Source organism: Pinus tabuliformis, chromosome J (genome assembly GCF_031772625.1).
Source record: "Pinus tabuliformis cultivar Carrire ecotype Pingquan chromosome J, CPIR1, whole genome shotgun sequence".
Taxonomy (NCBI): domain Eukaryota; kingdom Viridiplantae; phylum Streptophyta; class Pinopsida; order Pinales; family Pinaceae; genus Pinus; species Pinus tabuliformis.
This window is the reverse complement of record NC_142295.1, coordinates 1,640,807,983-1,640,820,721: the sequence shown is the minus strand read 5'-3', so window position 1 is coordinate 1,640,820,721 and position 12,739 is coordinate 1,640,807,983. Positions and strand designations below refer to the sequence as shown.

At 37.8% G+C, this 12,739-nt stretch overlaps 1 protein-coding gene across 1 annotated transcript; it reads right to left on the bottom strand.

The window, feature by feature from the left end:
• Positions 1 to 1,614: 1,614 nt before the first annotated feature.
• Positions 1,615 to 8,809, bottom strand: LOC149233820 (putative jasmonic acid carboxyl methyltransferase 1). The gene is made up of 5 exons (XM_089382305.1): positions 8,528 to 8,809; positions 8,023 to 8,439; positions 7,647 to 7,856; positions 7,278 to 7,496; positions 1,615 to 2,099 (listed from the first exon to the last, which is right to left on the bottom strand). Exons 1-5 carry the CDS (start codon positions 8,603 to 8,605, stop codon positions 1,755 to 1,757), a joined length of 1,269 nt encoding a protein of 422 aa, XP_089238431.1. The 5' UTR covers positions 8,606 to 8,809; the 3' UTR covers positions 1,615 to 1,754.
• Between the last annotated feature and the right edge of the window lie 3,930 nt (positions 8,810 to 12,739).

Sequence of the window (12,739 nt, the reverse complement as noted above, 5' to 3'; positions counted from 1 at the left end):
GGGAGGAGTACCTGTGGTCGAGGCTCACACACTATGGGTTTGAATCTTTTTGTTTACGTGGTGGAGATTAAAATTCAAATATATTTAAGCTTAGTGTAATACAACCACATCCTAGAAGATCAAAAGTATCTCTCTATTTTAACTAGTTCAAAGAGAAAATTAATATAGCAAAGATTAGAATGACTTCTCATGAGCTCCGTGGTGGAGATTAAAATTCAAATCTATTTAAGCACAGTGTAATACAATCCCATCCTAGAAGATCAAAAGTATCTCTCTATTTTAACTAGTTCAAAGAGAAAATTAATATAGCAAAGATTAGAAAGACTTCTCATGAGCTCCATAATGAAACAGGTCGTTGGGCAGCTCCCAAAATGCCATGGATGGAAAGGATCTGCCATATATGTGAGAATAGGAACATCGAGGATGAAAACCACTTCCTCTTAAAGTGCCCTGCAACCACGCTAGATCTCAGTTTCACAATCTTTGTTACAATACTGACCTTCTTAGCCTTTTACAATGTCAAAATTATAGTGAGCTCGGGAGGCTTCTCTCTAAGCTTTTTGAGCATAGGAATAAAATTTTAAATCAAAATAAATAATTTGTTTCTTTAGGTCCCATAGACCAATGTTTGGTCTCAGTGGACGTTAACCACCATCATCATCATCATCACAAATGAGTACAAATGAGTACTGAGTATGACTAGTAAGTTTTTTTTTTTTTTTTTTTGTTACAAATGATTTGATGGCATGACTATTTATAATAATTTTCTCCGCTTCAATATAATCCATTCCACATGAATTGATGTGATGGATGAGATTAAGATTCAAATTTATTGAAGCAAAGCCCAATACAAATGAGCACTGAGTATGAGTATGATTTTTTTTTATTATTATTATAATAATACAAGGCCAAATTGAAAGTTTTAGTTGAAGCAACTTTTTTTTTAATACAACAAACTACCAAGGCTAATAATACTAGAACATGAAAGAAGTTTATTTTGCATGAAAGCCAATCTAAACATCATTGGGAGACCTATATTCTTGAAATAAACAAGGCAATTGGAATTAAACACAGTGACCATACAATTTAAAAAACATGATCACTGGATCAAAATAAAACATAAATTAGTAAAAGCCACTAATACTATTAATTTCTATATGGATATTTTGAAAAAAATACAAGAATTATCTTTAACATGTAGGGGTGAAAGTGTAAATGTGCAAACTTAATAGTCTTTACTACCCAATTACTTTACAATTCTTCTTAAAACATAACATCCACTTAAATGACAAGAACTACTTTTCCTTGCAATACTTGTTTAAAGAATAAATTAAACCATCCTAAATTCATATTAACTCCGGATTAAAGAATAAATTAAAAAAATTTACATCCAAAAAAATTTGATTTCTAAATATTTAATAGATCCAAAAGTAAAATCGATTTATATTAATTTTTAATAATTAAAAAACAATTTTAAATTTTTTTTAATTTTTGTATTATTTAAAATATGTTTTTAACCATAACTTGAAAAACCTAAAACTCAAGCACTTTATCAATTTGACAAATGCAAATTATATTCTTACCAAAAATTATTAAAAAAAATACCTTATCAATTTTTATCAATTACACTATACCATAAACTGAGAGACTCTCAGGTGAAAGACTGCAACGGGAAACTGCCTAAAAACATCATACAACATAACTCGAACTTCAAGTCATTTACGCTCGAGTACTAGAAACAGAATTCCTCCTTTCTATCCACATCCCATGTTGCGTTCAGTACTGTATCTCTTTCCAATTATTTGTCCGAACCTCTCAAACAACGCATCCATTATTTCTTCTCCAAAATGGTGTTTCAACAGACTTTCCAACACTGCTCTCAATATCTTCGCATCCTTTTTGCCAACTGCAGCCTTTGCAGAGGCCGAGCCTCTCATGGCTTCCATCTCCTCCTCGGTAAGTGTCTCTGATTTTCTCTGGAGCTCCAGTCGTAGTATTTCAAATGAACCCTGTCTCTCTACTTCTCCGCTCACTTCTTCTGGACATGGAGCATACAAGGGGATGTTGAATGAGTCAATCTTCTCTTCCTCGATCAACCCCTGCACAAATAGTAAACTTTTCAATAACCATTTGAATTCAATATCAAACCCATTCAAACTGAAGCTAAAAGCAATAATATAAAATTACCTGAGATACGAATTCTGTTGGGTATTTTTAAATGGAGAAATACCAAAACCAAACAATCATTAACACCACAGAGGCAATGCTCTGTTTCCTTCTGCCACAGGATCTTTTTGTGCACAGGGAAGCTTTTAAAAAAAAAATTGACTGAACAGAATATTACACACCATAAAACATTTCTATTAATTAAAATATAAAGCCTGATACAAACTTCATCCTCTTTCACTCAGAGGGATTTACCAAAATTACTTTCACCCATCAAAAACAAAACTCTGTCTTTAGACTTACAAAAAAACGCTCCACCATTTTCTTTATGCACTGCTGTGCAAAACCACACATGGTTTTTGCTACTCCTCTGTTTTACTATGTCTCACAAAATTTTACAACATATTCAACCATTTTTCTTTATGCACCACTATGCATTCACTTCGCTGCTCCTTCCTTTTTATGATGACCAATCACATAAAAAAAATTCTATGCTGCTCTTTTTCATGCACTGCTGTGCACACACTTCTTTCGCTCCCCCAAGGCTCTCATATTACAAAAAAATGGTCGACGCATGTTACAACACTACGCAGCCATCACACACAATTACTACACTCTAAAACTACCGCACATAAAAAAAACTACATAACTACTGCCTCACGTAGGCTTACATAGTATATATATAAAACATAAAAAAAACTTATATCAAAATGTGCCCATAGCTATGTTAAATGTATGGGACGTATGCCCATCACAATATTAAAGACCACCACCAAGAAATTACGTACAACCACCAACTACATTAATTCTTCCATTCTCGGCGGTCAACGGGAAAACCAAACACAGCACGCAAAACTTGAATTGACGCAGGCGATATGCATCTTCGGAAAGTTGACGGCTGAGATCACGCGATCAAATCGCTGAGCCGATCCTACGTGGTTCGCACGCCAACCTCCAGCAAACCGAACGAACTTTAATGTCCGGGGAAAGCAGTTTTGGGTTCGTACACTAGACGCGTGGCAGCATGTGAATGTGTTCGGAGGGCTCCAAGGAAAAACAGCCTTTGCCAAAAGGCGGTGCGATAAAGATAGGTGGTTTTCGGGAATGGTTTTGTGTTGCCGTTTAATGCTCCCGTACGGCAGGTGAAATTAATATTTCAACACTCCCCTTTAATTTCAGTTGCTGGGCATTCAGTCATACCCAAACACTTCCTCTCATAGAGGGATTCACCAACTGCTGTTGCAATAACATCTTCCTCACATAGAGGGATTCACCAACTGCTTCTGATGCAGTTCACAAATAAACAAAGTTGTCTTCCTCTTGATAGAGGGATTAACCTGAAACTGTGCTTAAGAGCACCTTCCTCATGACAGAGGGATTCACCAGTTATAAAAACATCTTCCTCTTAACAGAGGGATTTACCAAACAATGCTAAAGAGCATCTTCCTCTCAACAGAGGGATTTACCAAATGACTATGCTGAAAAGCATCATCCTCTTGATAGAGAGATTTACCAAATGACTGCTTCAAATGCAGCTCCAAAACAAAACAATCATTGCACTGCTGTGTGTGCAAACTCATTACAATGTTCTTTTATGCTGCTGCATATTCTCTGCTGCATTGTTGTGCCATCTTCTTTGCTGTGTCTACCCCACACTGCTGTGTCTACACTTGCACTGCTTCTGCACTTTTCAAAGACAAAATACTCTGTCTTTTCTGGAACAATTACACTATCCCAACTTACAAATTTACACTGTTGTGTGTAAACATTTCTTACACTCACTGCTGTTGCATATATTGCATTTCAATTCAATGAACAACAAATTCATTACATTTACCTTTACTGCTGTAAGGAAAATTTCTTTTGCATGTGCTGCTGTCCATTACATCTCATTTCTTCAACAAAACTTTAATGCTGCTGCATCTTTCTTGTTTGCATTGCTGTGTGCTTCTCCTTCTTCACGATGGGAAAACTTTTCTTCAAGCTGCTGCTGTCCATACACTTGCTGTTGTGTTGCTGCTGCAATTTGCACTGCTGTGTGCACATACACTTGGCACTTCATTCTCCACGAAAAAAAATTAACACGGGCTGCTGCCTTTTCTTATGCACCCTTGCTTCACACAATCTTCAGCTTCATTTATTTTATTTTCACAACGCACTGCTGTGCAATCCCTTTCAATTTTCTGCTTCCTCACACGTTCTCATTCATTCCATGTGCATTAAAAATATGCTGTCCATGTTTTTCTTTATGCATTTCTTTGCATGTGCTCCATAAAAAAATTTCAAACTGCTGTTTTATGTTTTGTCCTCCCACTGCTGTGAGGGTCTCCATGCTTTGCATACTTTTCTTCTTGCGCTGCTGCTCTTTACATTTGAGCGCTGCCCCCTTTTCTTCTCTGCTGTTATGGCAGATTTAACTTCATGTCTTTCCTTTATAAAAAGAAGTCTTCATTAAAGAATGACTGTTAAGACAGTTCAGCAACAAAAAATTACAAGCTCCCCTTTAATGTATGCTTGTCTTCTTTTGGCAGACTCTTCTCAAAACAAATTTAGATCAGCTGCGTTGCTTAAGGGGCTTTCACACTGTATTTCTTTTCTTCTCCATACTTGTGTAACTTTCTTCTTTTGCATGGGTCTAGCTTGTGTAAGAGCCCATGTCAAGTTACAATCTCGTGCCATATGCCCAATGTTATGACACTTGAAACATTCAACATTGTTCATGCATAACACTTCATGATTTCTTCTAGAATTGTTTCTTGGAGATTTCCGGAGACTACAACATCTATCTCTATGAAATGTTCTACAATCTTTTGCCATATGACCAAAGTTTGAGCAAGCATAACAATAACCATAAAATGAACTTTGGTACCTGGGAGATGGAGGTTTTCTTGATGCACTTCTGAACCCTTGCTGCCTTGAGATCCTTTGATGATAACCATTGCCTCTTACCTCTTTGACATCAGCTACATTTCTACTTGGAGCTGGTTTTCTGCTTGGAGCAGGATTTCTTCTATTGCAGCCTTCATTTTTCTCCTTGCCTTTGCTAGAACTAGGAGCATCACCATCTCTTTCTGGCTTCTTCACATCTCCTTTGCTTAAATCATCCTCATCCTTGTTTGAGGATTCACCTACATACCCAAGTCCTGATTTATCAAATGGAGATCTGTGATCGCTGAGCATGTCATCCAAAGCTTGAGAACTCTTCATTATTTTGTTCATCCCTTCAACCTTCTTCCTGAGGAGGACAATCTCTTCTTCTAGTTTTTCACATACATCATTTCTCTTTGCTAGTTGTCCCTCAGTTTCTTCCTTGCTACGAGTAGCTTCAGCTGCTACTATTTTGAAGGAGATAATATCTGTCTTCATTTTGGATATTTCTTCATCTTTTCCCTGACTGCTCTTCATTTTCTTCTCAGCTCCTTGTGCCTGCTTCTTGGCTTCTTGTAGTTCAGACTTAAGGGAGGAGACCTCTACCTTGTACTATCCAATCTCTTCTACAAGTTTATTCACTTTCTTGTGTCTTTGTTCAAGTTGACTTGTCAAGACATCTGCTTGCTTCTTTGCTCCATTCAGCTGATTTGTCATGGATATGACTTCTTCATGATGTTTCCTCTTGCATTGGTCAAGCTCCTTCTTGAGCTTGGCAAGCTCTTCATCCCTTTCTTTTACTTGAAGCTTGATGAGGTCAAGCTTTTCATTCTCAGCTTCTATAATGGGTTCTTCTTGACTCATTGTCATGGTCAGTGCTCCCTTTGCATGAAGGTCATGCAGTCTGTCCCAAATATCCTTTGCTGATGTATATTTTCCTAGATTCTTCTTCACAGAATCAGGGAGTCCATTCAAGATTAGTTTTGCTGCTTGCGCATCATACTCCATGGATTCTTTATCCATCTTGCTGTCATCAATCACTGACTCCCAGACTTCAATCCCCTCAAACATTAGGAAAGCCCTCATCTTTATTTCCCATACATCAAAGTTTCCATCAAACTTTGGGGTTTCAAATAGAATGTATTCTAATGGATTGCCTTCTAGTTTAGTAGAGGGGGGAGATACATTTTTAACAGCCCTGGAAGCTTTCTTCTTTGACCTTGCCATTCTTATCTAGGCTTTAAATACTTGACTGTTTTTTTTTTTTTAAGTCACTGACTGTTCCTTCAACAGTAACACAAAGAAAAGCTTTGAGAAATACCTTACCCCTTTTGGCTGTGGCTTCACACTGCTGGAGAGCCTTCACTGCTACAACAAGAGTCCTTCCTTCAGCATCTTTGAGCCTTCAAAGAGCCTGGACTAGCTCCGATACCACTGTTGGGTATTTTTAAATGGAGAAATACCAAAACCAAACAATCATTAACACCACAGAGGCAATGCTCTGTTTCCTTCTGCCACAGGATCTTTTTGTGCACAGGGAAGCTTTTTAAAAAAAAAATTGACTGAACAGAATATTACACACCATAAAACATTTCTATTAATTAAAATATAAAGCCTGATACAAACTTCATCCTCTTTCACTCAGAGGGATTTACCAAAATTACTTTCACCCATCAAAAACAAAACTCTGTCTTTAGACTTACAAAAAAAACGCTCCACCATTTTCTTTATGCACTGCTGTGCAAAACCACACATGGTTTTTGCTACTCCTCTGTTTTACTATGTCTCACAAAATTTTACAACATATTCAACCATTTTTCTTTATGCACCACTATGCATTCACTTCGCTGCTCCTTCCTTTTTATGATGACCAATCACATAAAAAAAATTCTATGCTGCTCTTTTTCATGCACTGCTGTGCACACACTTCTTTCGCTCCCCCAAGGCTCTCATATTACAAAAAAATGGTCGACGCATGTTACAACACTACGCAGCCATCACACACAATTACTACACTCTAAAACTACCGCACATAAAAAAAACTACATAACTACTGCCTCACGTAGGCTTACATAGTATATATATAAAACATAAAAAAAACTTATATCAAAATGTGCCCATAGCTATGTTAAATGTATGGGACGTATGCCCATCACAATATTAAAGACCGCCACCAAGAAATTACGTACAACCACCAACTACATTAATTCTTCCATTCTCGGCGGTCAACGGGAAAACCAAACACAGCACGCAAAACTTGAATTGACGCAGGCGATATGCATCTTCGGAAAGTTGACGGCTGAGATCACGCGATCAAATCGCTGAGCCGATCCTACGTGGTTCGCACGCCAACCTCCAGCAAACCGAACGAACTTTAATGTCCGGGGAAAGCAGTTTTGGGTTCGTACAGCAGACGCGTGGCAGCATGTGAATGTGTTCGGAGGGCTCCAAGGAAAAACAGCCTTTGCCAAAAGGCGGTGCGATAAAGATAGGTGGTTTTCGGGAATGGTTTTGTGTTGCCGTTTAATGCTCCCGTACGGCAGGTGAAATTAATATTTCAACAAATTCATTCAAACTGCTCTCTAACGCTTCCCAGTAGAAGGCAAGGAAACCCTGATCGCTTGGATCTGAGTTGTTCGACCTGTTAACACCAAAAAAATCCGGCCTCCTTCAACCACCTCCTCTGCCCGGACTCTCAGAAACGTGTTGAAATCTTTCTGAAATTGACGAGAATACGCTTCCCCAACAGCCCGAGATCCTCCACAGAAGATTTTCCCCTTATTCCATGCCACTGAATTTTTCTTTGAGATATCAGCAGGAACCTGATCATGACACAAAAACTGGGTTAAGGTTGTGGATTAAGTGGATTTATTTTAATAATATTTATGTTTTTGTTAGGGCTGTATTATGTAAAACCATAAAATTTAGGGTTCAAATTCTCATTACTGAAATCAAAATAAAAATGAAAACAAGATTACCAAAACATACTTGGGAGAGCCAATGAAGACTAAAGGAAGAATGAACGAAATGGAGAGCCTTGTCTGGAAATAGCCTGCAATAGAATGAACCTGGTACGCCTGCTGCGAAATATGATCTGTCTGCTACTCCCTCTTCATTCTGATGATCAATATTTACTGAAAAAGAAGGCAAACTTCTAAAGAGTGAATTGAAATCAGAAGCAGGAAGATCGTTAAAGAATACTTGGCACTGCGGAACAGCCATGCCCGCAGATAAATATTTGGCTTTGAGGGTCTTTGTTATGTTTTCCGCGGGAATGAGAGCATTGGGGCCGGATGAACAACCAAGATCTGCAATGCAAACTGTCTTGCATTCCATAAACATCTTCATTTTCATGGATAAAATGTTGTCCTCCATGATGGGCTCTACAAATTCTAATCCTCTCCTCTGCAATATTGCATTACTATCAATAGTGAGACGATATATAATTTATTTTAAAACGTAAGATAGAAAATGGTAGATTAAAAATGGAAACCTGGAAGCGAGTGGAATTTTTAGCATAGCTGGAGTCTCCAAGCCCCGCGTTCATATGAAGCACCTTCTCCACTTCCATCTTTCTCAGCTTCCAGCAGAAACACAATACGCCTAAATAAAACGTCAACTCTGTAGTAAAGAAGCACAGGGTTACCTTATGTTGATAAAGTTGCTGAACTTATATGGATTGCAAATTTTGGAAGTATCGATTACTACTTCATGGAATCCAAGATATTTGCAGAATAAGATACGCTAGTTGCGTTACTTATCTCGAAGCAGCTGAAATGGACTTCTGAATTTGAACAGGCTTTAATAACCCAAATTGCCAAAATGGACTTCTGAATTTGAACAGTCTCTAGACTTGAAAGAGTTCCTAATATCGCAAATTGTCAGAGAAGACAATGGAAATTGTAACATTTTGACAAAGTCAGATCACGTGAGTTGTGTTAGAAATTTCACAAAGGTTTCTCAGGCCTTTGTTGTATCTGATAAGTGCAGCGCCAATCTGCAAGAGCCGCACAGTTTATTATTTTTCGATTATTTAAGAGCCGTGAATTCCTTATTGGCCTGCGGTGCGCTAGCCGCCACTGCAAGCGACTAATCCGCCATCCCCGTCGTCGTGAACAGAGTTGGAGTACTAGAAGATACAAGCGCCGCCACCGTAAGCAACTAATCCTCCATCCCCCGTCGAACAGATTTGGAGGACTAGAAAATTCAAGCATTAATAAATTGCAAAGCCGTGGTTGGTGGTTAAGAGAGCCGCAGAGCTGCAGGACTAGAAAATACAAGCATTAATAAATTCCATTTTAATTACGTGGGAAAACCGACATCACGTGTAGGTCACAAACTCCTCTTACAGTAGCCGCCGAAGGAATAAGTTGAATTCACCATTCTACAGTAGCCGCCGAAGGAATAAGTTGAATTCACCATTCACCAATCGAAGGATATGAAAAGTCATTTAGCATGCATGCTATTCATTTAGTGCACGAGTCTGAAGGGGATATGGTCCAGGACTCACTCGATGAAGTTTTGAAGTTCTCCGAAAGTGCCCTAATTTGCCGGTTCAATGGTTTTTGGCCGCGGCTTACAGCACTCCACAATTGGATCTCGGAGGTATGGAAGCCTATCATTTCTGATGAAATTAATATCTACCCCTGTGCTAGAGGTTTCTTTATAGTAGATTTTGAAAATCCTGAAAGCAGACAATGTATTCTAGATTCCGACCCTTGGTTTTGGGAAAAATCAGGCCTATTCATGAAGCCATGGAACCCATCATTCGATCCCTCTACAGCAGTGATAACGTCAGCACCAGTTTGGGTGAGATTGCCAAGCCTACCCTTGCATCTCTGGAATCTCTCCTCGCTAAAAGCCATCGGAAATGCAATTGGGAAATTTTACTGCAGGTGCCCAGAAACAGAGGAATATGCCAGAACCACCTATGCACGCATCTGTGTGGAAATGGATTTCAGCGTCGGATTCCCAGCTGAAATAAACCTAACAAGTAAAGACTATGTGTGAAACCAGAAGCTTGATTATGAAAGTGTCCTCTTCAGATGTCGATCGTGCTTTGAGACGGGGCATCTAGCCAAAAATTGCCCAAAAGCCTCTAAGAAAAATTTTGCTAGAAAAAATCACCACAGATCTACATGGTGGGAAGGAGCACAAAAAGAACACTACACTGTCATCAAAGAAGAATACTCTAGAGAAAACTCTGAGTCGCAAGAAATCAAGGAAGAAGGAAACAACTCTCAAAGCAAGCAAGGAGAAATCCCGCCCCAACAAATCAACAGTTATGAGGATTTGAATACCACAGAAAATAAACCTTCATTTAACATCAAAGACCAAACTTCTCCGACTATAGATCGCGAAGCTAAGACACCAATGTCCCAAGAACCAGAAGAGATGAAGGAGATGCAAGACAAAGGAAGTTGGAAGACCGTAGAGAAAAGAAAGAAAGCTACAACACCAATCTCGCCAAGAAAGACGAGGAGCCAGTCAAGTAAAAATTAAGAAAATTGTAGGTCCGATAGACCAATTTGGTCTCAGTGGACGTTAACCATCATCATCATCATCATCATTAAAAAGATATGTGATTTTTTAAAAGAAAGTCAAAAGGTTTGACCTTATTCCAAAGGTGTTTCAATTAAAGAAGTTAGTCATTTAGCATGCATGCTATTCATTCAGTGCACAAGTCTTAAGGGGATATGTGACTTTTTATTACGAAGATATGTGATTTTTTAAAAGAAAGTCAAAAGGTTTGACCTTATTCCAAAGGTGTTTCAATTAAAGAAGTTTTTGAATTTTTTTTTAAGGGTCTAAAGATATATGGAAGATATTTTTGGAATTCTTTTTTATAAAAAAAAAAAAAAACAAAGGTATATGGTATAAAGGTGTTTTCTAAAAAGAGTTTGAGATTTTTTAATTGAAAGGGAATTAAGAAAAAAAAAGAAGTTTTATGACAAAAGAATTTATGGTTTTGTAAAATTTGTCACTTTACAAAATTATTTCGTTTTTTGTCTAAAATGACAGTCTTTAAGGTGAAGATTGTGCCTTATGGGGGTACATATTGAAAATTATATATTTTTTTTCGGAGGCGATATGGGAGAGAGCCTCATGCAATCAACAAAGCAACTATAAGAAAAGGAATGATAACAGTCATGGGTCGCAAACTGCGACTGAAGAAGACTAAGAAAAGGAATCAAAAAGAAGAGGGAGAGATTGTTGCCATGGTTAGAGAGGTTCAAGCCGCAGCAGAGGAACCCAGAAGTCTAGCAAAAGACAAAGAAGTTTAATTGAGCTCCATGATTCTTATGGAGTGATATTCTTTAAAACTTTAGCAGGAGTGTTGTTTACTATGTAATCTGCACAGTTAATTGCTTCTGCCCAAAAATTAAGGCTAAGTCCTTTAGATTGAAGCATACAATTAGCCATTTTCTTTAATGTGCGATTCTTCCTTTCAGCTACACCATTTTGTTGTGGAGTATATGGAACATTATGTTGCATTTGAGTTCCATTCTCAGTGCAAAAGTTGAGGAATTTGTTGTTAACATATTCTCTGCCATTATCAGATCTTAGCTTAAGAATTTGATGTCCAAATTGTTTTTCAACAAAGGCCTTAAAGGCCAAGAACATGTTAAATTCTTCACTCTTGATTTTAAAAAGTATACCCAAATGCGTCTGGAGAAATCATCAATGAAAGTTAAGAAATACTTTTAGCCAGAGAATGAAACAACTGGAAGTGGACCACATAAATCACTATGCACAAATTGTAAAGGGGCTGAGGTGTGCCAAGAGGCATGTTTTTCAAAACTATCCCGATGACGTTTTCCGAGTACACATCCGGAACAAACAACATCTCTGCAAGATACCATTGGAAGACCTGTCACCATATTTTATTTACATAGATTTCGAAGGGAGCGATAGTTTAAGTGACCAAATCGCTCATGCCAAAGTTTTCTCACTTCATCATTATGAGCAACAAATACCGAGGGAAGATTTGATGACCCAAAGTTGTTAAACTTATACAACTTTGTAGAATCATCAACAATGCCAGTAGCAAAACCTGCTTTAGGAGAACTCACATTGAGTCCCTGTATTGTAATTTCTCTGCTTAAGACACAATAAAACAAGGCCACCACTGAAAGCTAGACCGGAGATGTAGCCCTGGAGAATAGGGTGAACTCGTTATTAAATTTCTTGTGTCTTTTTGTTGCTTAGTGCATTTCTCTGATGTCTTTCCATTTAAATGTCTGTGTATTGGAAATCTGATTGATTCATTGCTTAAATAACACAGAACACACACCATCACATGAGTATGGAGTACCTTTGTTTAATAAATATTTAACTGATGTCACCCATAGGGTGAATATCAGATCATTGCTGCTTCCAAGGCTTCCATCTTCTTAAAGCATTTGGATTTTAAGTGGCCATCTGAATTACAAAAGTGGCAATGTCTATGAGTCTTCTTCCCTTTGTTTTTATTTGCCTTATCATTTGGTTGAAATGATTTTTCATTTTGAGACTGAAATTGCTTAGGACCCTTGTTTGGTTTAGGACTATTCTTTTTAGGATATTACTTCATAGGATTCTTTAAATTTGGTTGTTGCTGGGCGGCTAAGTCTTTCTTAGAAGAGTTTCCAAGATTAAGAAGACCAAGATATAAGAGCTTTTCTTGTTCTCTTATTAAAGAATCACAAAAGGCATCAAAAGAGGG